Here is a 21,859-nt window from a genome sequence, read left to right on the forward strand (position 1 = left end):
CATGCCGTTGCTTCTCTGCCTCAAAGTCCACTTAGGTGTGTGTGTGTCTGTGATTGGCTGACATGCTGGCCAGCCCCACAAGACGCTTAGGGAAGGAAGACAAGAAAAAAAAAAAAAAAATGGCGATCGCCATTATAGAAACAGCAGTGATCTGAAGGCGCTGTTCACGCACACTATACACTGAAATGTGATAATAGTTTGATTCACAGAGTGACTTACACTATTACAGCAGAAACCAAGCTAAGATTTAGCTGTTTTTTGGCTGCTAGAACCGTTCTCGAACGTTTCTAGAACTATCGAGCTTTTGCAAAAAGCTCGAGTTCTAGTTCGATCTAGAACATGCCCCAAAATCACTTGAGCCTAGAACTGGAGAACCACGAACCACGAACCGCGCTCAACTCTAGTGAACAGGATTCTATATTATACTATATCAGTATTGGTTATTTTTCTGAAGTTTGGAAATAACCTTTTAGCTGATGCATTTCATTTACTGGAAGTCTTTACTTTCTTGTTGTTTGAGCAATTGTGCAATCAACTCAAATATAACCAGTAAATATCACATTCTTCTACACGAACATATCCTAGTGGGACTTTGTAGAGCGGAGCCATGCAGAAGTCTGTGATTTTCTGTTTTGCTGTAATATACATAAAAGTGGCTATTCATGGCCTAGGTAAGTGATTGACTGAATACAAGTATACTGCATCCAATTTATCCGTAAAATGTTAATAGTGGGATATAAAGAAAGAAAGCAAAAATATTCACTTACTATATGCAGTCACAGTATGTCTATATTCAACCAGTTGTGCAATGTACTAACATGGACTATGTTCTGTAGGAGTCATTCCTCAGCTTACAAAAAGTGAGGACAGTTCAGAGAGGTTTAAAAAGTAATGCTAAAAACTAATACATGGTGAATGAGACATGGATATCAAAGGGGCTCTGTGTAAAAATATCCAGTTCTATCTCTCTAATGATCCATCAGATATAGTCTACTATAAGATAGTAATACATAATAAGTGGTTATAATAAGGTTTCCCATATTTTCTGCTTTTTCCTGACACTTGTATTTCAGATGTCAATAGTCACATATGAAATGCCCAGCACACATTGCTTTGTTTAGTTTGCACCGTTTTGGTGTATTTTTTTATCGCCCCTTCCACCCTAGCTGATGTCTCTACTTGGAGACGCCTCATGAGAAGCACATGGTACTGCTACAAGATATATCACAGAGATTATCACTGCATTGGTGGCTTCAGTGGTTACAATGTATGAGTTAAAATATAATTAATGGCAGCAAGAAAAGAGTGATCAGCAGGGCTTTGAGACGTGGTGCCATATTAGCAGTGGTATACAATAAAGGTGTGTTAAGACAAGTGTATAATCGGTCAATGCAAGTCACATGAAGGTTTTTACATGGACCTATGGTCTTCCAGTAAACGATCATGGCACCACATTACTTTGATTCATATTCTGCATCAGACTCATGCATTAAGAGGTAATGGGTGCTTAAAAATCTCATACGAGTTACCATCCATATGCCATGCAGTTTTTCACATGTCATTTATTAAGACAGAAGGCTGTATTTGACCTTTTAGTATTTATTATATTGTTCTTGTAAAAATCAACTGAATGAATATGCTATAATAACATATAGATTGCATAGGATGGCATACGGATGACAACGTGGATGAAAAATCATCCACTTTTTCAGGATAAAAAACAGATGATTTTGTATATGCTCATCATCACCCAGCATAAGATGCACATTACTTAGTTATTTTATAGCCTTATGGAGTTCTGTTTTTTACTAATTCAAAAGTGATAACCAATATAGATTCACATCCTGACACTATTGAAAAACTGGCTACCAGAAGAAGTCCACAGCTTATACCCTCAATGGATTACGATCTTAGTCATGTTCCACTGCTCCATATATTTGCTGCATAGATAAAAAAAAAAAAGTTGTTAATTAGTGAATCATGACTACAAACAGCTTCCGTGTAAGTAAGATCTATCAACATGAGCTGCCCCTCGGATATATTCACACATGGCAGAATTGTAGCATAAATTCCTCTGACTGTCCCATTTATCCAAATACGTTTGCAGAAATCAATCCTTTGCAGTCAGATGTAGAGATGAGCGACCCTACTGCTCGGTGTTTGGTTTTCGGGCTGAACACCAACTTTACAAGAAAAACAGAGTTTGGGTTCAAAGTTTTGGCTCTTTATGTGTGCAAACCACTCGTGCGAGCATCGCTGTGCTCAAGTACTCTCAGTGCTCATGTGACGCCCCTGCGGCTTCAGGCACCACAGTGTACTACGCCTCACCTGAGATGCAGTATTCATTTCAGATATGGAGGAGGTCGTCACCGGTAACCAACACTAACATACCCATCCAACACATAAACATGGGAGCTCTTCCACTGGGTCTGGGCTAGGGTAGGTGCTGGGGTGGCCATCATGAGGTAGGGAACCTCTTGCTCACTAGTTCAGCAACCCGGAGGTGGGGCACCAACAGGGAAAGTGAGGAGCCATCTCACACACAATTCAGTCAGAAGTTAGTTCCGGGTGCAGCAAGTGTCAGGAGGGACTCAGGAAGAGACAAACAAGCAAAGGCAAGGGGCCCGTGGTTTGCAGCTGGAGGCTCACCCTGGGATCCTATGAAAGAAGGGGGATGCCAGGGTTCGCGGGGAGTGTGGAAGGCACCCGTGACCCATTCCACGGCCCAGGAGCTGGGGTGGAGGGAAACCATCGAAAGATGATGCACAGAAGGATGCACCGACCTCGACCTCCAAAAGTATCCAGGATCGGCTGAAGCCCATCACAGCGTAGCCCGGAACTCCAATGGCAGCGTGTTTTCAGTGAGTAAAAGAACTTGAACTGCACCCTCTGTGTCGTCCCATCACTTACGGCGCTCACAACCTCACGCCCCTCCGCCACAGGTGACTACTACCTCCATCATCCTCCCTGAGGCCTGAGCTCTGCCTGTGGAGAATTGTACCATCTGAGCTGCGTTATCATCCGCCCCAGAGAAGAAGTCCTGCAGCGGCAGCTAATATTGGCCACGCACCCCAGGTGGCGTCATGAACAACTACACCCATTAACCCCATCCCCATCTTTATTGACACTGATGAGGTCACGGAACCGGTCAAGGCCACTGCAGTGACCCAGGAGAAAGAACTGCGGCCTGGTAACGGGTAACCCCCAACCCTGTTGGTGCGTCGCTCAGCCCAGTGCAAGCCACTTTAATTGTTTGCACAGCTCGCATTGGGAGTAACAACAGCATGATCGGACATAGTGTGTAACTGAAAACAATAAAAGGAAAAACTCTGCCCACCCGCCCCCAGAAGTGTTCTGCTTAGGGCTGGCTGTATGTAAGTGGAGACCCAAACTGAAAATCAGTGACTTTCATTGGGGTTCAGGTCAAGTCCAAACCCGTGGATATTTGGTTCATCTGCACCTGCTGAACCGAACTTGCACGGGTTCATGCATTTCTAGTTAGATGTATGGAACTGATTTTCAGAAGCAGAAATGTAAGTATGTTTAAATACACACATGAAAAATGTTTTGGATCAGTGTGTCATTAGTGTGTTTTGGATCATGGTTTCATCTGTGTGTTTCTTGGATCAATGTGTCTTCCCCTATGATTTGAAATGTTAAACACTAGTGATGAGCAAATATATTCAGCACTTTTAGTTACTCGCACAAATATTAATGTATTTGAGATATTTGTTAATCGTTAAGTATTTTGGTATTCGCCTAGTGACTTTAAAGTCCTTTCCAAACATTTTTGGCACCTGATTTTCAGCCACTAAACATGCAGGGATTGCATGCCGTAGTCATCTTGGCTACTGGCATTACTGTGAATGGCAAGCGCAGTGCAGAAAAAAAAGATGTACGGTGCCTTGCTTGTTTGTGATAACCAGCGCAAGTAGACAGCTGGGGACAGATATTCTCAAGCTGGGAAGATCAATGGTTATTAGGCCCTTCCCAGCCTAAAAAATCAGCCTGCAAATGTTCCACAATTGGTGCTTCCATTAGATGAGCCTATTATGGTGCTTTACCCAGCTTATCCTGATTGCCCTGGTGCGATAGCAATCTGAGTAATATATGAGGTTAATGTCAGCTGTGATTTGTCAAAAATCACAGCAGCCATCACGCCCTGTGTTGATACTGGAAAGGTGTCTATGGGACCCCCATTACCAACCCTGTAAGTAAAAAGAAAAAAACACACAAAAATCCTTTATTTTAAGTAAAAAAATTCACTCACCCTCTTTCACAATTTTTTTTAAACCCAAAACACCCCTGCAGGTCCAACATAATCCACATGATGTCCCATGCCGATCCTGCCTCTGCTACACTAAGAAGACACAGTGAGTGGTAATATTAGAACATGTGACCACTCACTGTGGCCTTAGAGACACACTGAGAGCAGCCTGGGAGCTTCCAGAAGTGACCTCAGGTGAACTCAGTGCCAGACTGTCAGACTGCGTGTCACGATTGTAGTGCAGTCCGACAGTCCAGTAGCTGTGAGGCTTTAAGGCAGACTTTAAGGTTGCTGGAGTTCCCAGCCACCGAGTCTCGTGGCAGCTGTCAACCCGGTAACTTTAAGGGACCCTTTAAGGTTCCTGGAGTTCCCAGCTTTTGGAACACCCTGGAGGCTGTGAACTCTTTCCCAGGGTAACCGGGATGAGCTGAATAAAGCACCACAATTGACATATCGAATGGATGCACCAATCATAGGGCAGCTGCAGGCTGCCATTTTTATGCTTGGGAGAGCCCAATAATGATGGATCTTCCCAGCCTGAGAATTCCAGTTTCCAGCTGTCTGCTTTATCTGAGCTGGTTATCAAAAATGGTCAGGAGCCCACATAGTTATTTTTATTATTTATATGAATTATTTAAAAAATATTACTTAAGACAGCCTCTTTTTTGATAACCAGCCAAGGTAAAGTACTCAGTTGGAGGCTGAAGCCTTTAGCTGTCTACTTTACCTGTGCTGGTTATCACAAATAGGTGGGGATCCGCACCTCAAAGTGGCATAATACTCTAACAAAATTGTTCTTAAACGCAATGTGTTTCAGAGATGCATCCAGGCATCTTCTTCATGCTGTTCTCATTCAATTTCAGCACTTTTCCATATATTCCAGCATTTTTGCAACCCCACAAGACATCCGAAGGTCCACCTGAAAAATTATTCAAGTTTCCCATTCACTTGCATTAGATGTGTTATTTGTGATCAATACACAAATAGTACATAATATTTGAGGTGAATAACTAAAACCCAAATATTTTAGTATTCACCAATCACTATTAAACACGTACAGCACTTGGACTGTACAATGATGCCATGCTGTACGTGCTTTTCACGGACCCATAGACTAATATGATCCATTTACATCCGTGATACCAGAGAGAAATGGACATATCTCTGTGAGGTTTGCACAAACACATAATCCATGAAGAAACATAGACATGTGAATTGCACCATAGATTATATTGAGTAGCTGTTGAGCATGTGTGTGAAACATGGACATCTGAATGAAGCCTACCGAGGTGTATAGATGCTGACCAACCCATTTAGTGATTGCTCTAGCAGCTCCATATTTTGCAAGAAATCCACCATCAGCAGCAAGGAGAAAGGGAGGAACAAGGAGAAATGTTTGCATTCTATGCTGAGAAGGGGTTGTAAGAATTGGAAGTACATAGGAGCAAAGAGAATGGAGACCAAATGTACCATATTTGAGTAGTGCACAATTTTGCTAGCTTTTATATTTCTGTGTTTTGTTTTGTTTTTTTTAGAAAATGAGCTAGATGATGTGTCCAACACAGAAGATCCAGGTAAACTGAAAGGGGAAAAAATATCAGTGTTTTTCAGCCACTTTTTTATGTAAAAACAAAATTGCAAATGTGGGTCCATGTTAGGCCCAATTCATTATGACTGGCCTTGTGCAAGCTAATCTTAATGACAGAAGTCCTGCAGTAAGATGAGGCAAATTCATTAAAGGTGAATGTCTCCTAATCTGCACAACACATCTTGCCCCTGCTCTGGCCATTAGAGTGTCATCTATTTTGATTAATTTTTGGAGTAGGCTATGATAAAACAAAGAATAAAAACAGCATAGAAAAGGGGACACCATCTGTATGCACATCAATATAACAAAGAGATCCACAGTTGTCACCCACTAAGATTTATTCACATCAATGATCAAAATGATCTTCCTGGGATACTGGGAGAGGATGGTTTTAGGTGGTGGGGGCTAGCACCCATGTGCAGTGCTGGCTAAGGTACATTGATGACATTTTTATTTTTGGCAGGGCACAGCAAAGCTGCTGGGGGATTTTATGGGTCAGCTAAACACTAATAAATTTAACATCAGACTTATGTATAGACATATCAGCAGAACCATTGACTTTCTAGACATCAAAATTGAGATCGGTTCTGATCATCTAATGCAAACAGATGTTTTACGCAAAACTACCTCAGTCCATGCACTGCTACATGCCTCTTCTGCCCATACGCCTGCTACAATCCGCGCCATCCCGACTGGACAATCCCTGAGGATGAGGTGGATGTGCTCGTCGAATGATAGGTTTGAGGCTCAGTTGACTGATCTTGGGAGCTGGTTCCAGGAACGAGGTCATAGCAACAGAATGATCAAAAGGGGCTATTTGAGAGCAAAAAATATACCCAGGGCACAAGTTCTTACCTACATGTCGAAAAAGACCCAGTTGATAGTGAACCTAGGTTCATTGGCACTTACAATCATGAGTGGGGCACCATGAGAAAGGTCCTTTGTAGATGCTGGCTGGTTCTTCTTTTGGACACAGTGGTCTCGGCAATCCTGACGGAGACCCCACTCATGACAGCAAGGCGTTCCCATAATCTTAAGGACATATTGGTGAGAAGTCATTATGTGCCGGATATCCAAAATCCCTTTGGTGCCCGTGGCCCGACCCTTGGATATTTCACATGTGGTCACTGTTTGGCATTGACAAATATAGTCCGTAGCTGAACATTTCGCTCTTCAGATAGCACCAGGACCAATGATATATGCAAATACATCTCATGTGGCACCACACATGTTGTGTATTATGCCACATGCCCGTGCTACCTGAATTATGTAGGGCTGACTTTACGTGAGCTCTGCGTTAGGGTCAGGGAGAACATGGGTGATATTGGGGCTGCTGCGGTGGTTAATGATAATACCCTGCTCAAAATTCTCCCCCGTCACTTCAAGCAATATCATGCTTGTGATACTACACTGCTTGAAGTGCAAGGGATTGATATGGTTAGTTGCGGATCTAGAAGCGGTAACCTCAAAAAAAAAAACTTGACCAATGTGAAGCACGTTGGATTAGTACCTTGGATACTCTTGTCCCTAGTGAACTTAATGAGGTGACTAGTTTTGTCCCATTCCTTTAGGGTTTTTCTTCTCTTTTTAATTCTTTTCCATCCCCTCCCCCCTTTTTGTATTATTTTTATCACCACTGTCAGTTTGTTTTTATTTTTATTCACTTTTTCACTATTTTTATTTTTAATTTTTGCATGATACTTCTCTTTCTCCTAACCAATGTCATTTTTGCCTAGATTAATCCCCACCTTTTACTCCATTGTGTTTAGAACCAAGACATGTCCTTCTTTATTTAAATTACAAGAAGTGTTGGCACGCTTTTAATGGACTTTGAACCTTTATAATATCCTTCTTTGGGACTTAGGCGGGCTTTGCACGTTGCGACATCGCAAGCCGATGCTGCGATGTAGCACGCGATAGTCCCCGCCCCCGTCGCAGGTACGATATCTTGTGATAGCTGGCGTAGTGAAAATTATCGCTACGCCAGCTTCACATGCACTTACCTGCCCTGCAACCGTTGCTCTGGCCGGCGACCCGCCTCCTTCCTAAGGGGGCGGGTCATGCGGCATCATAGTGACGTCACACGGCAGGCGGCCAATAGCCGCGGAGGGGTGGAGATGAGCAGGATGCAAACATCCCGCCCACCTCCTTCCTTCCGTAGCTGCCGACGGCAGGTAAGGAGATGTTCCTCGATCCTGCGGCTTTACACACAGCGATGTGTGCTGCCGCAGGAATGAGGAACAACATCGTACCTGTCGCGGCATCGCAATTATGAAAAAGTCGGAGCCTGCAGTGATGATACGATAACGACGCTTTTGCACTCGTTAATCGTATCATCTAGGCTTTACACACAACGATGTCGAAAGTGACGCCGGATCTGCGTCACTTTCGATTTGACCCCACCGACATTGCACGTGCGATGTTGCAACGTGCAAAGCCGCCCTTACACTCTGGATAGATGTCCTAATGTTACCATCTCCAGGACCTTGTGTTATGAATGGATGATTTCATCACCCTTACTATTCGAATCTCATGCTGTGGACATTCCGTTTAATTGGACCTAAAGTTCTTTTGTTATGGTGGTTGCTAGGTTTCCCAGTGTGTCACCTCCTGTACACGTGCGGTGGCCATGCCGCCCCTCCATTGGCATCGTCGCTGTCTCTGATGGCGAGAGTGCATGCGCAGGAACTGGGTGACGTGTCCCCGCTCCCGAGCATGCCCCGTGCTGCCTGACAGTGCCTGTGTCTATGCTAGCATTGATGGTGGTCTGCGTATGCGTCGACATAGGAGGGGATGTACACAGAAATCCTTGCTGGGCAGGCATTATAAAAATGTGCATTTTGAGAGCATGGATGTCTCCTCTCCACCCTGAAGAAGCCCTCGGACTACTTAGCTTTACATTTTGGTGAAACATACTTTGGTAGGCTTAGGGGCTGCTTTGTTTAGGGACACTCTGTTTTGAGATCCTATTGTTGCATATTTTTTGCATCTGCACGAGGCACTTTATTGTGGTGTCACCCATTTGACATATCTAGGGGGCTTTAGTACTATGATTGACAAGTACATTTGCTGTTACCTGGACAGGTATTTTGTATGCTGATATCTGGATATTGTATATCTAAATTTTACATTAATTTGGGAGAAAATAAATTTTGTTCTGCCCAGAGTACTAACCCATAAGTAATATGATACAAACGTCATATGTATCTAGTTTTCCTTACATAAACTAAGAACTTACATTTTGATCATTGATGTGAATATATCTTATTGGGTGATCACTGTGGATCTCTTTGTTATCTTGATCTGCATGCAGATGGTGTCCCCTTTTCCACGCTGTTTTTATTCTTTGTTTTATTATAGACACTTTTTGTGATCCTTCACTATCATGAAATACCCTGTTGTATAACTTAATAAAATTTGATACTAATAATTGCACTTTAGTAGGTTTTGGCTATGGATTAACCCAAAATTAGGTATCCATAGGCTAATATGTGTTATATGCTTATGAGGAGGTTTCTTTTCATAGTCTGAGAGCAGTATACTGGGATTTACTGGGCTGCTTAAGCAAACTTTAAAAAAAAAATGTTTTATCAGCAGAAGATTATCACAAGAGGACCTCTTGATCTGCTGCTAAGTCCACAATGATTTTTCTCACTGCATATTTTGCTGAAGAGTTTTTACTGCAGGAGGCCACAGTAGAGATGTCCCATATAGATTGATGTTTCTGCTAATTTATGTTTTTCTCTCCTTGTTGTGGCTTAAAAGAGAATAAAAAGAGCATTATGTGAATCTAGCTTATAGCTGGTAACATTTATTTCCACAAAGTCTTTTTACCTTTTTCTTTTACAATTAGCCAAGACTTACAATGACAATAATGATAACGCCCGAGATATGTGTTTCAAGTCATTACAAAAGAATTTAAAGGTAAGAAATAAAAATATTAGTCTTCTTTAGAAAGATTACCTTTAAGATCTATAGCTGCATTAACATTCTTTTCTCCATGTTGTATAAAAGTTTAATAAGACATCAATTTTTTCTTACAGTACTCTTATGTGTCTGTTCATATACATAAGGATACAGGGTTTTTTTTGTTTTCCCAGAATATGTATCAAACCACTAAATGCCATAGCATGGAGGAATTCATCCCTGAGAGCATTGGCTCTGGAGATTAATAATGTAAGATTATGTCATCATACGGTCAGGGCCATATTTGGCATTCATGCTGCCCTAGGCACTTTTAGTGGTCACGCTCCTTACTGATAAGTCAAGCTATGAGTATGTGCACACAACATCTATTTATGGAGGTCTACTCTGCAACACGCTTGAAAAAGAACTGATTAAACTATAAAAGAATGAACATCTACACTTGCTGTGCATATATTCAGTCTTTTGAGCTTTTTCTAACAGCCTCCAAAGAGACCGATTGGTTAAAATAGGTAACCTAACAATTTTTTTGGCTGCTACCACTAAGAAGCTGCTGACTTGTACTTAATACAATTTTAATTGAAAAAAAAAACAGTGGCTGAAAAATGTTAGAAAAGAAGCAAAAAAAAAAGCCTCTTAAGTAGTGATGGGCGAACCCCCCGATGTTCGGGATCGGGAGACTCGCCCGAGTTTTTTGTAAAGTTTGAGTTTGGGGCTGGCGATAATGGAAACTTGTGTTTGTACCCCAACCTTGGACTTTACAGTTATGGGATGGGCGCGTGGGGGGCTGTAAAATAAAGAATATTATTAATAATAAACATTGTCATATTTACCGGTCCCGTGACATGTCCTGCAGGCCCGCTATCTCCCAGCTGCTATTGCTTCTGAGTTCAATCATTAACTTCCGGTGGTATTTGCTGCACTGCTCATTACTCGGTAGTCTTCGGCTTTTTTGGCTGTGTTTGTGGTGTTGTCAGGGTTCACCCGAGTCCATGGCTTAGCCATGGACTCGATTGCACTTTGACTGTCACTGTCAGTGTCAGCCTGCTTCTCACTTTGAGGAGACGCTAGTCTGTACAGAGGGATGAAGCAGAGCTGACATTGCTCTCCCTGTGTACTACGCCAGACTAAGGATTTTTTTTATAATGAAGATGAAGTCTCTACATTTTTTTTGTTTTATTTCTAATAAAACATTTTTTTCAATGTGTTGTTTTTTTTACTGTTTACTATAAATTCATGGTGGCCATGTCTAATTTGGAGTGACACCATGAATTTCAGGCTTAGTACCAACTGAGAATACAAAGCTAGTATTAACCCCTTTATTACCCAGTGTGCCACCCTCATCAGGGTCACTGGATAAGCCAGGTAAAGCGCCTGGAAATGGCGCTAAGAAACCATGCGGCATTTCCAGGGCAGCTGTGGGCTATGTTTTTTAGCACGGGGGGCCCAGAATGCTTGGACCTTACCATGCTGAAAATCCCAGCCCCCAGCTGCCTGGTTTTACCTAACTGGCGATCAATATATGGCGGGAACCCATGCATTTTTTTGAGGTGTGGCATATTTTGATCGACAGCCAAGGGGTGTGGCAGCCTGTAGCCATCTGCTTTATCTGCACTGAGAATCAAAAATTCCGCAGAGTGCTACATCATTTTTTTAATTATTTAGTTAGTTTTACACTACTAAATATTGTGTGTGTGTATATATATATATATATATATATATATATATATAAATAATATATATATTCTGTATATATGCTATATATAAATATTTCAGGTGGACATACAGAACAGGTTTTTTTGGGGGGGCTGGTTCAAATTTAGGGACACACCAAAACAATAATTTTTTATCAGAAATAAAACAAAAAGAAATTAGAGACTCCTTCTTTATTATTAAAAAATCCTTAGTCCGACGTAGTCCACAGGAAGAGCAATGTCAGCTCTGCTTCATCACTATATACAGACAAGCATCTCCACAGAGCGAGAAGCAGGCTGAAGGTACGGTTCCACTTGTATTTTGCACGGGCGAGTGCAATCCGAGAAAACATTAGATTGCTCTCACTCTAGTGCAAAACTATAGGGCAGTGTCCATCTGTGATTGATTTCTCATGACTTAGCGACATGCGGAATGAATCGCAGCATGCCCCCACATACAACTTTATGGGGGTGCATGAACTTGTGCAGTGTGATATACTCAGAGACAGGCAGCGGAGGAGATGGGGAGAAAGTGCTCCCTCCCTCTTCTCCGCAGCTTTGATGCAATCCCAAGATTACATCAGTCGCTTGATCCTTAGCTGACACTTGCAGCAGAGGGTCATTAGTATATCGCTTCCGATACTCTCGCATCTGAAGCTGTGCGTCTGTGCGTAAGTGAAACCCTACCCTGGCAGTGATAGTCAAAGTTCAATTCAATCCATGACTAAGCCATGGACTCGGGTGAACCTTGACGTCACCGCGAACACAGCCAAAAACAGCCAAAGACTGCTGAGTGATGAGCAGTGCAGTGAATACCACCGGACGTTAATAATCGGACCCGGAAGCAGAAGCGGCCAGGAGATAGCGGGTCTGCAGGACACGTTGCAGGACCAGTAAGTATAATCATAACGTTTTTTAATAATGTGCTTTTTTTGCAGCCCCTGGACCCAAACTGGACTGAACTGTAACACAGGTTACCCAGGAAAACTCGTGTTTGGGACCAAGTGCACAAACACTATGTGTACAGTATTGGTCCAGAACTTTACAATTCTAATCTTAAGGACACACAGAAAAGACACCAGTGTGTTCTAAACTGTTTTTCGCCTGAAAACCTAAAGAATTTTTTCCATTGTTAATTGAAATGTTTTTTCAGGTTACCTAAAAGGAGTCTGTCACCCAAATGCAAATTAAATAGAATAAACATTTATAAAAGGGATGTTGTCCCTCCAAAAATCATATACAGTTTAGCTTAAAGGAGTTGTCCGTTCTAGAATGAGAGATCTGCAGTCACTCTTGTGAATCATTCCAGCACATGCATGTGTGACGCCCTGGCCTATCAGGTCGTCACAAGGGTGCCATGCAATCTGCCCTTCTGCATGGTACCCGCTCCTCTTTGGTTATGGGTCTTGTCCCTTTGGTGTTGATAAGAACAGGTGTACACAAATCCTGAGGAACGCACTGCACCACACCCACCAGACATCCATTGGGTGACCTGAGGGGAATAGGGCCACCCAGATGGGGGGATGGTAGAAGGAGAGCCAGAAGTCTCAAATTAGTCAGAGAGTGTCAGTGAGCCGTGACAGGACAAGGTCACGCTGTGGAGCTGGGCTACTGTACCCATCCCAGGTGCCAGATGTTGGCCTGGCCTGGAAGGAGCTGGAACCCCCGGTTGCAGGGGGTAGTGACAGGGGGCATGGTACTGCCACAGAGGGCAGACCGGCGGTATTACGAACCGGCGCCGCCATAGCCGCAAGCAAAAAAACAACCTCCACTTCAAAAATATTATGTATTGCAAAGTGTGCACAGTACCAACATTCCAAGCTGTACTATTGAAAAAATGAGATTTTTGGCAAAAAATTGCAATTTTTCGAGCCACCCCGCCAACGTCACGGCAAATCTCCTGGGGCAGTCCTAACACTAAAATATTTTTATTTAAAGTGTGCCATGTGGCCTCACATATGCAAAATTAGGACTGCACAGCACGTACCTTGTGCTTTTCAGTCACCGTCTCCATGACTGATTCATGGTTGTGGGCGGGACAGGCCCGAGCACATGCTGCTTAGAATAAATAGCCAGTGGACGGGGTTGGATGGCCAGTGTGAACAGCCACCAACCGCCAAAAATCAGGACAGATGGAAAAATAAACATGAGGTGCACTGCAAGATGAGAATCAACTGGGACCCTATATAACAAGAAAAAACAGCATAAAAACAACCTCCACTTCAAAAATATTATGTATTGCAAAGTGTGCACAGTACCAACATTCCAAGCTGTACTATTGAAAAAATGAGATTTTTGGCAAAAAATTGCAATTTTTCGAGCCACCCCGCCAACGTCACGGCAAATCTCCTGGGGCAGTCCTAACACTAAAATATTTTTATTTAAAGTGTGCCATGTGGCCTCACATATGCAAAATTAGGACTGCACAGCACGTACCTTGTGCTTTTCAGTCACCGTCTCCATGACTGATTCATGGTTGTGGGCGGGACAGGCCCGAGCACATGCTGCTTAGAATAAATAGCCAGTGGACGGGGTTGGATGGCCAGTGTGAACAGCCACCAACCGCCAAAAATCAGGACAGATGGAAAAATAAACATGAGGTGCACTGCAAGATGAGAATCAACTGGGACCCTATATAACAAGAAAAAACAGCATAAAAACAACCTCCACTTCAAAAATATTATGTATTGCAAAGTGTGCACAGTACCAACATTCCAAGCTGTACTATTGAAAAAATGAGATTTTTGGCAAAAAATTGCAATTTTTCGAGCCACCCCGCCAACGTCACGGCAAATCTCCTGGGGCAGTCCTAACACTAAAATATTTTTATTTAAAGTGTGCCATGTGGCCTCACATATGCAAAATTAGGACTGCACAGCACGTACCTTGTGCTTTTCAGTCACCGTCTCCATGACTGATTCATGGTTGTGGGCGGGACAGGCCCGAGCACATGCTGCTTAGAATAAATAGCCAGTGGACGGGGTTGGATGGCCAGTGTGAACAGCCACCAACCGCCAAAAATCAGGACAGATGGAAAAATAAACATGAGGTGCACTGCAAGATGAGAATCAACTGGGACCCTATATAACAAGAAAAAACAGCATAAAAACAACCTCCACTTCAAAAATATTATGTATTGCAAAGTGTGCACAGTACCAACATTCCAAGCTGTACTATTGAAAAAATGAGATTTTTGGCAAAAAATTGCAATTTTTCGAGCCACCCCGCCAACGTCACGGCAAATCTCCTGGGGCAGTCCTAACACTAAAATATTTTTATTTAAAGTGTGCCATGTGGCCTCACATATGCAAAATTAGGACTGCACAGCACGTACCTTGTGCTTTTCAGTCACCGTCTCCATGACTGATTCATGGTTGTGGGCGGGACAGGCCCGAGCACATGCTGCTTAGAATAAATAGCCAGTGGACGGGGTTGGATGGCCAGTGTGAACAGCCACCAACCGCCAAAAATCAGGACAGATGGAAAAATAAACATGAGGTGCACTGCAAGATGAGAATCAACTGGGACCCTATATAACAAGAAAAAACAGCATAAAAACAACCTCCACTTCAAAAATATTATGTATTGCAAAGTGTGCACAGTACCAACATTCCAAGCTGTACTATTGAAAAAATGAGATTTTTGGCAAAAAATTGCAATTTTTCGAGCCACCCCGCCAACGTCACGGCAAATCTCCTGGGGCAGTCCTAACACTAAAATATTTTTATTTAAAGTGTGCCATGTGGCCTCACATATGCAAAATTAGGACTGCACAGCACGTACCTTGTGCTTTTCAGTCACCGTCTCCATGACTGATTCATGGTTGTGGGCGGGACAGGCCCGAGCACATGCTGCTTAGAATAAATAGCCAGTGGACGGGGTTGGATGGCCAGTGTGAACAGCCACCAACCGCCAAAAATCAGGACAGATGGAAAAATAAACATGAGGTGCACTGCAAGATGAGAATCAACTGGGACCCTATATAACAAGAAAAAACAGCATAAAAACAACCTCCACTTCAAAAATATTATGTATTGCAAAGTGTGCACAGTACCAACATTCCAAGCTGTACTATTGAAAAAATGAGATTTTTGGCAAAAAATTGCAATTTTTCGAGCCACCCCGCCAACGTCACGGCAAATCTCCTGGGGCAGTCCTAACACTAAAATATTTTTATTTAAAGTGTGCCATGTGGCCTCACATATGCAAAATTAGGACTGCACAGCACGTACCTTGTGCTTTTCAGTCACCGTCTCCATGACTGATTCATGGTTGTGGGCGGGACAGGCCCGAGCACATGCTGCTTAGAATAAATAGCCAGTGGACGGGGTTGGATGGCCAGTGTGAACAGCCACCAACCGCCAAAAATCAGGACAGATGGAAAAATAAATCTCATTTTTTCAATAGTACAGCTTGGAATGTTGGTACTGTGCACACTTTGCAATACATAATATTTTTGAAGTGGAGGTTGTTTTTATGCTGTTTTTTCTTGTTATATAGGGTCCCAGTTGATTCTCATCTTGCAGTGCACCTCATGTTTATTTTTCCATCTGTCCTGATTTTTGGCGGTTGGTGGCTGTTCACACTGGCCATCCAACCCCGTCCACTGGCTATTTATTCTAAGCAGCATGTGCTCGGGCCTGTCCCGCCCACAACCATGAATCAGTCATGGAGACGGTGACTGAAAAGCACAAGGTACGTGCTGTGCAGTCCTAATTTTGCATATGTGAGGCCACATGGCACACTTTAAATAAAAATATTTTAGTGTTAGGACTGCCCCAGGAGATTTGCCGTGACGTTGGCGGGGTGGCTCGAAAAATTGCAATTTTTTGCCAAAAATCTCATTTTTTCAATAGTACAGCTTGGAATGTTGGTACTGTGCACACTTTGCAATACATAATATTTTTGAAGTGGAGGTTGTTTTTATGCCATAGCCGCAAGCAGCCTGCTGCGGTTCCTGTTGCGCCCAGGCACCGGCTGCCGTTCTTGGCCGTGCCTCGGGTCGTCCAGTTGGCTGTTCCTTCCACCACGTCTAAGTGTGGAGAGGCGGCTAGTGCGCATGTGTGAAGCCCCACAGGTGTTGTATCGGTGCATACCTTCAGGGACTCCACGTAGCTGGTGCTGGTCACAGGTAGGGAATCTTCAGTTTTGATCGTGACGCCACTCTCAGTATTGCGGTCAGTGGGGACCGCCACTGCAGGTTAGGGGACGCCTGGGGCTGATGGTGGGTGCAGTCGGATATAGTAGCCTCCTGAGAGTGAGGCAAGCCCCAGGGCCCGGTGTGGGTTTGTAGTACCACAAGTCGCAGAATGACTCAAACACAGTCCAAGAAGTCTTTTAACGTGTTTACTCACTGTTTGGAGGTCACGGTGAGATGCCCGGGCGACACTGTGATAACCAGGTGGAACCAGGAATTCCAGGAGGCCGTTCTGAGGGTAGCTGTCCACTCGCCTTCCTTGCACTCTTTCTGTTTTAGGAGGATCCTTTGCTTGAAGCGTAGTAGGACCCCTCCAGGGAAGCTGTTACCACCCTGCTCCCCTCTCTCTGGCTCGTCTGCCGGCAGCGTGGCCTTGGTGGGATGGCTTCTGGCCCTGTCCCCTTATGGGCCTGGTGTGCTGCTTGGCTCAAGCTCTGTGTAGTCGTGGTGAGGGCATGAAGTACCCCCCCAACCTGTAGGTTAAGCAGCTCTGGATGATCTGCTGCCTGTTCTGGGGACCTAGTTCCCCTTGTGTGCTCGGATACTGGGATCTCCGTACTCAGCCACCCCTCTTTCTCTGGATGCTCTTCAGGCCGACCCACAGTACTCCGTTCTCCTCCGCTTTCAGCTACAGCACTCCTCAGGACCTGTCTGCACGGGAGCTTCTCTGCTCCCCCTCCATACACTTCAACTTCTTCCTCTCGACCCCTCACTTCCTCTCTCTCTCTCTCTGCCCTGCTTCCTAGCAACCAGCCCCTGAACACACCCCCAGCTGGGAATTGAAAGTTAACTCCTTCTGGCTACCCAAGGGTCCCCTCTGGTGATGTGGGAGGCCTGGTCACTATATGTTTGTGTGTGCACCTCATCCTGGCCTTTGGAGATTACCTGGAAGCATTGCTCCCGCATGGGTGCAATACTCTGTGGTGCCTGACCAGGTCAGGGGCGCCACATTCCCCCTTAGTTATCATCAGCACGTCCTCGGGCTGCAAAGACAAGAGAAAGAAAAAAGGTAATTACAAACTTTTCCCACACAGGGGCAATTATTTACATTTAAACATGCCAGGTACCATTCCACCACCAACCACCCACATGTCCGAAACCCACCCAAAAACCTCCAGGAGGTAGGTCACCGGTCCTTTTGGTAACCAGGTCTGGGCCATCACATTCCCCAGACCTTTCCTCCAATCTTCCTCTCCTGAGGGGAGTGGTGTAAGGTAGGCCCCATAAACAGGCATACCCGCTTCCGAGTGTTGGAGGGCAGGCCCCATAAACAGGCGTGCCCCCTTGTTGGTGCAGAGCCATGCCCCTCAACAGGCAGACCCTGTGGTTGGTACCAAGAAGGCAACTTTTTACAATGCAAAGTTTGTGGTTAAAGCCAGTTCATAACCAGTGGTCTAACATTTTAAGGAAGTCTCACAATAGTCCTTGTGGGCACATTTCGCTTAAACGTTGCTTAACTATAACAGGTTAAACATTACACTTTATACCGTCACTTTCAACTAAACTGTACTTTGTCTATAGCGTAATGGGAGCTGACCAAAGTTGCTGCGGGTTGATCTACGCAGTACTATACTGTCATCTGTCTGAGGTTGTGTCCTCCCACCCGATGTATGTGTCTCAATGTGAATTCTGGGTGTACTGGGTACTGATACCAATGCGTGGTTTTCTGCTTCAGCTACATTTGGCACTTCTAGGTTCTGAACAGGTGCTTCTAGGTCTCCTACTTCTCTAGATTGAGTGAATGTAATGACTGGAATAACAACTGCTCCATTGTATTGAGGCCAACTTGCTGGAAAATCTCCAAGCGCAGTATGGATCATCCTTTCTTTTGGTTCTTGAACTGGCAAAGGGTTGGGAATTTCTTCAGGGATTCTTAGTTGTTCAGGACATTTCTTTAGGCGATCTCTAGAAACGACAGCTGTTGTTTTTCCTCCATCTTTGCTGATAAGGCATGTCTTTTCATTGCTAAGCGTTGATGGTAACACAGTATAGGGTTCTTCTTCCCAGTGATTGTCAAGTTTATGACGCCTTCTCTTTCCCTTGAGAACTATATCTCCTGGCATCAAAGGAACAGCAGGTGCTTTTCGATTGTAGGCCTTTTCTTGTTTCTCACGCTGCTGAGTCAGGCTTCGCTCCACACACTCTTGTACTTTCTTGTATTGGGCTTGGCGGTGGGAATCCCAATCAGCACCTTGTTGATGGTCTTCAGGGGTCTCAACTCCCATTTCCAGATCTACTGGCAATCTCCCTGGTCTGGCCCTCATCAGGTATGCCGGTGTGCAGTTCGTGGAACTCACAGGGATGTTGTTATACATGTCCACTAGATCGGGTAGTTTTTCTGGCCACTGACTTCGTTCCTCCAATGGGAGCGTCTTCAGAAGATCGAGAATGATGTGGTTCATCTTCTCACACATGCCATTGGTCTGAGGATGGTAAGGCGTAGTACGGATCTTCTGGCAGCCGTATAGGTTACAAAACTCCTTAAACACTTCAGCTTCAAAGGCTGGTCCTTGGTCAGTGAGCACTTGATCTGGATAGCCATGTGGTCGACAGAAGTGTGTCTGGAAAGCTTTGGCTGCAGTTTGACCTGTCAAGTCCTTGACAGGTACTACCACCAGGAATCTGGAGTAGTGGTCCACCATAGTGAGAGCGTAGTTGTAGCCTTGTCTGCTGGGTGCCAACTTTACATGGTCCAGGGCCACGATCTCCAGGGGCCGTTTAGTTTGGATGGGCTGGAGTGGTGCTCTCTGGCGGTGCTGGTCTTTTCTTCTAAGATTGCAAGGCCCGCAGTTTCGACACCACTTCTCTAGGGCAGATCTCATGCCCACCCAGTAGAATCTTACTTTAAGTAGGGCCTCCAGTTTCTTCCAACCAAAGTGGCCTGCACCATTGTGATAGGCTTCTAGCACCATCCTCGTATCCTTCTGTGGTACAATCACTTGCCACACCTTCTCATGCGTCCTCGGGTCAATGATGCTCCTGTAAAGTTTGTCTTGATAGATGAATAATCGACCCCTCTCCTTCCATAGGTACTGTGCCTCAGGTGGGGCTCCTTTGTCAAGGCTGGCGCCAGGCTGGCTGATCAGTTTCTTTACCAAGCCCACCGCTGGATCATTTTCCTGGGTCTCCTTCCAGTTGTAATGAGGTAGTGGGTTCAGGGTCACCTCTTGGCGGTTGGCACGCGACTGCCGACACTGTTTTGCTCCATGGCGATGGAACGCTGGCAGCTCAATCTCTTCCAGATCATCTTCATCTTCACCCTCGTCTGCTAGGTGAGGCATCCTGGACAGAGCATCTGCGTTGCCGTTCTTGCGGCCAGCTCGATACTTGACAGTAAAGTCATAATTCGCCAGTCGGGCTACCCAACGCTGCTCCATGGCACCCAATTTAGCAGTATCCAAGTGGGTCAGGGGGTTGTTGTCCGTGAAGACAGTGAATTTGGTGGCTGCCAAGTAGTGCTTGAACCGCTCTGTGATAGCCCATACCATGGCCAGGAACTCTAGCTTGAATGAGCTATAATTCTCTGGGTTTCTTTCGGTAGGCCTGAGCTTCCTGCTGGCGTAAGCAATCACACGCTCTTTGCCTCCCTGCACCTGTGAAAGCACTGCTCCCAGTCCCACATTACTGGCATCTGTGTACAGTACAAATGGCAGACCGTAGTCAGGATAGGCTAGGATCTCTTCACCCGTCAAGGCCCCTTTCATTTGTCTGAAGGAGTGTTCTTCTGCTTCTCCCCAGTGAAATGGCGGGCCGGTGATCTTTCCTTTCTTCTTTGGGTGGCCTACCAGGAGCTCTTGCAAAGGCGCTGCCATTTTCGTGTAGCCCTTGATGAACCTTCTGTAGTAGCCTACCAAGCCAAGGAACTGACGTACCTCCCGGACGGTAGTAGGTGTGGGCCATTCCTGGATGACTGTGACCTTCTCTGGGTCCGGTGCTACTCCTTCTGCACTGACCACGTGACCTAGGTACTGGACCCTTGGCTTCAGTAGATGGCACTTGGATGGTTTCAGCTTCATTCCATATCGGGATAGTGCTTCAAAGACTTCAGCCAGGTGTTTCAGGTGGTCCTCATAGGTCTTGGAGTACACGATGACATCATCCAGGTAGAGCAGGACGGTTTCAAAGTTGAGGTGCCCTAGGCAGCATTCCATAAGCCTCTGGAAGGTCCCGGGGGCATTGCAGAGTCCAAATGGCATGCTGTTGAACTCACAGAGGCCCATTGGGGTGGTGAAGGCCGTCTTCTCCCGATCTTCTTCTGCTACAGATACTTGCCAGTAGCCACTAGTAAGATCTAGGGTAGAAAAGTAGTTAGAGGCTTTCAAGGCAGCGAGGGATTCCTCTATCCTTGGCAAAGGGTAGGCATCCTTGTGTGTTATCTGATTTATCCGTCTGTAATCCACACACATCCTCATCGTGCCATCCTTCTTTCTTACCAGGACCAGGGGAGCTGCCCAGGGGCTGCAACTGTCCCTTATGACTCCTGCCTCCTTCATGTCCTTCAGCATGTCCTTTGTGCGCTGGTAATGGGCTGGTGGAATAGGCCTATGTCTTTCCTTAATGGGAGGATGACTGCCTGTGGGTATGTGATGTTGCACCCCTTTGATCCTACCAAAGTCTAGTGGGTTCTTACTAAAGACCTGCTCGTATTCCTGCACGACCCTGTAAACCCCATGTTTCTGGTAGTCGGGTGTAGAGTCAGTCCCCACGTGTAGTTTCTGGCACCAATCTTCTAACTGCTTTTGGGAGGTCTCACCCTCTTTTGAGTCAGCTTGTGTCAGGGGACCTACAGGTGTTATGGCGTCATCTGAGCATGTAAACAGTTTGGCTATGGTAGCGTACCTTGGTAGTCTGGCTTCCTCCTCCCCACAGTTCAACACTCGTACAGGCACTCGTCCCTTGTGTACATCAACTACCCCCCTGGCTGTCAGAATCGTGGGCCAGTGGTCTGAATGAGTGGGCTCTAGTATAGCCTGGTAGTCTTGTCCTCTGAGACCTACCGCTGCTCTACACCACATCATCATTTCACTCCGTGGGGGTATCACAATGGGGTTAGCATCCATCACCCGTACACTACCAATCTCACCGCCAGTCTGTTTTACCTGTTGCTTCCTCAGAATGATTCGGATCTCCTTTTGCAAGGCTCTTTGCGACCTGCCGTCAGCACCTTCAACAATCTGGTGAAGCAACAA

The 21,859-nt window shown here is 45.0% G+C and overlaps 1 protein-coding gene across 1 annotated transcript in view; it reads left to right on the plus strand.

Moving 5' to 3' along the window:
• The first annotated feature begins 599 nt into the window (after positions 1-599).
• Positions 600-21,859, plus strand: part of LOC142309847 (uncharacterized) — a 56,859-nt gene continuing 35,599 nt past the window's right edge. The window contains exons 1-3 of the mRNA XM_075347305.1: positions 600-671; positions 5,803-5,841; positions 9,709-9,779. Of these exons, the coding sequence (XP_075203420.1) occupies positions 608-671; positions 5,803-5,841; positions 9,709-9,779 (174 nt within the window). The 5' untranslated portion in view covers positions 600-607. The remainder of the gene's footprint in view (positions 672-5,802; positions 5,842-9,708; positions 9,780-21,859) is intronic.

Source organism: Anomaloglossus baeobatrachus, chromosome 5, assembly GCF_048569485.1.
Source record: "Anomaloglossus baeobatrachus isolate aAnoBae1 chromosome 5, aAnoBae1.hap1, whole genome shotgun sequence".
NCBI classification, from domain to species: Eukaryota; Metazoa; Chordata; class Amphibia; order Anura; family Aromobatidae; genus Anomaloglossus; species Anomaloglossus baeobatrachus.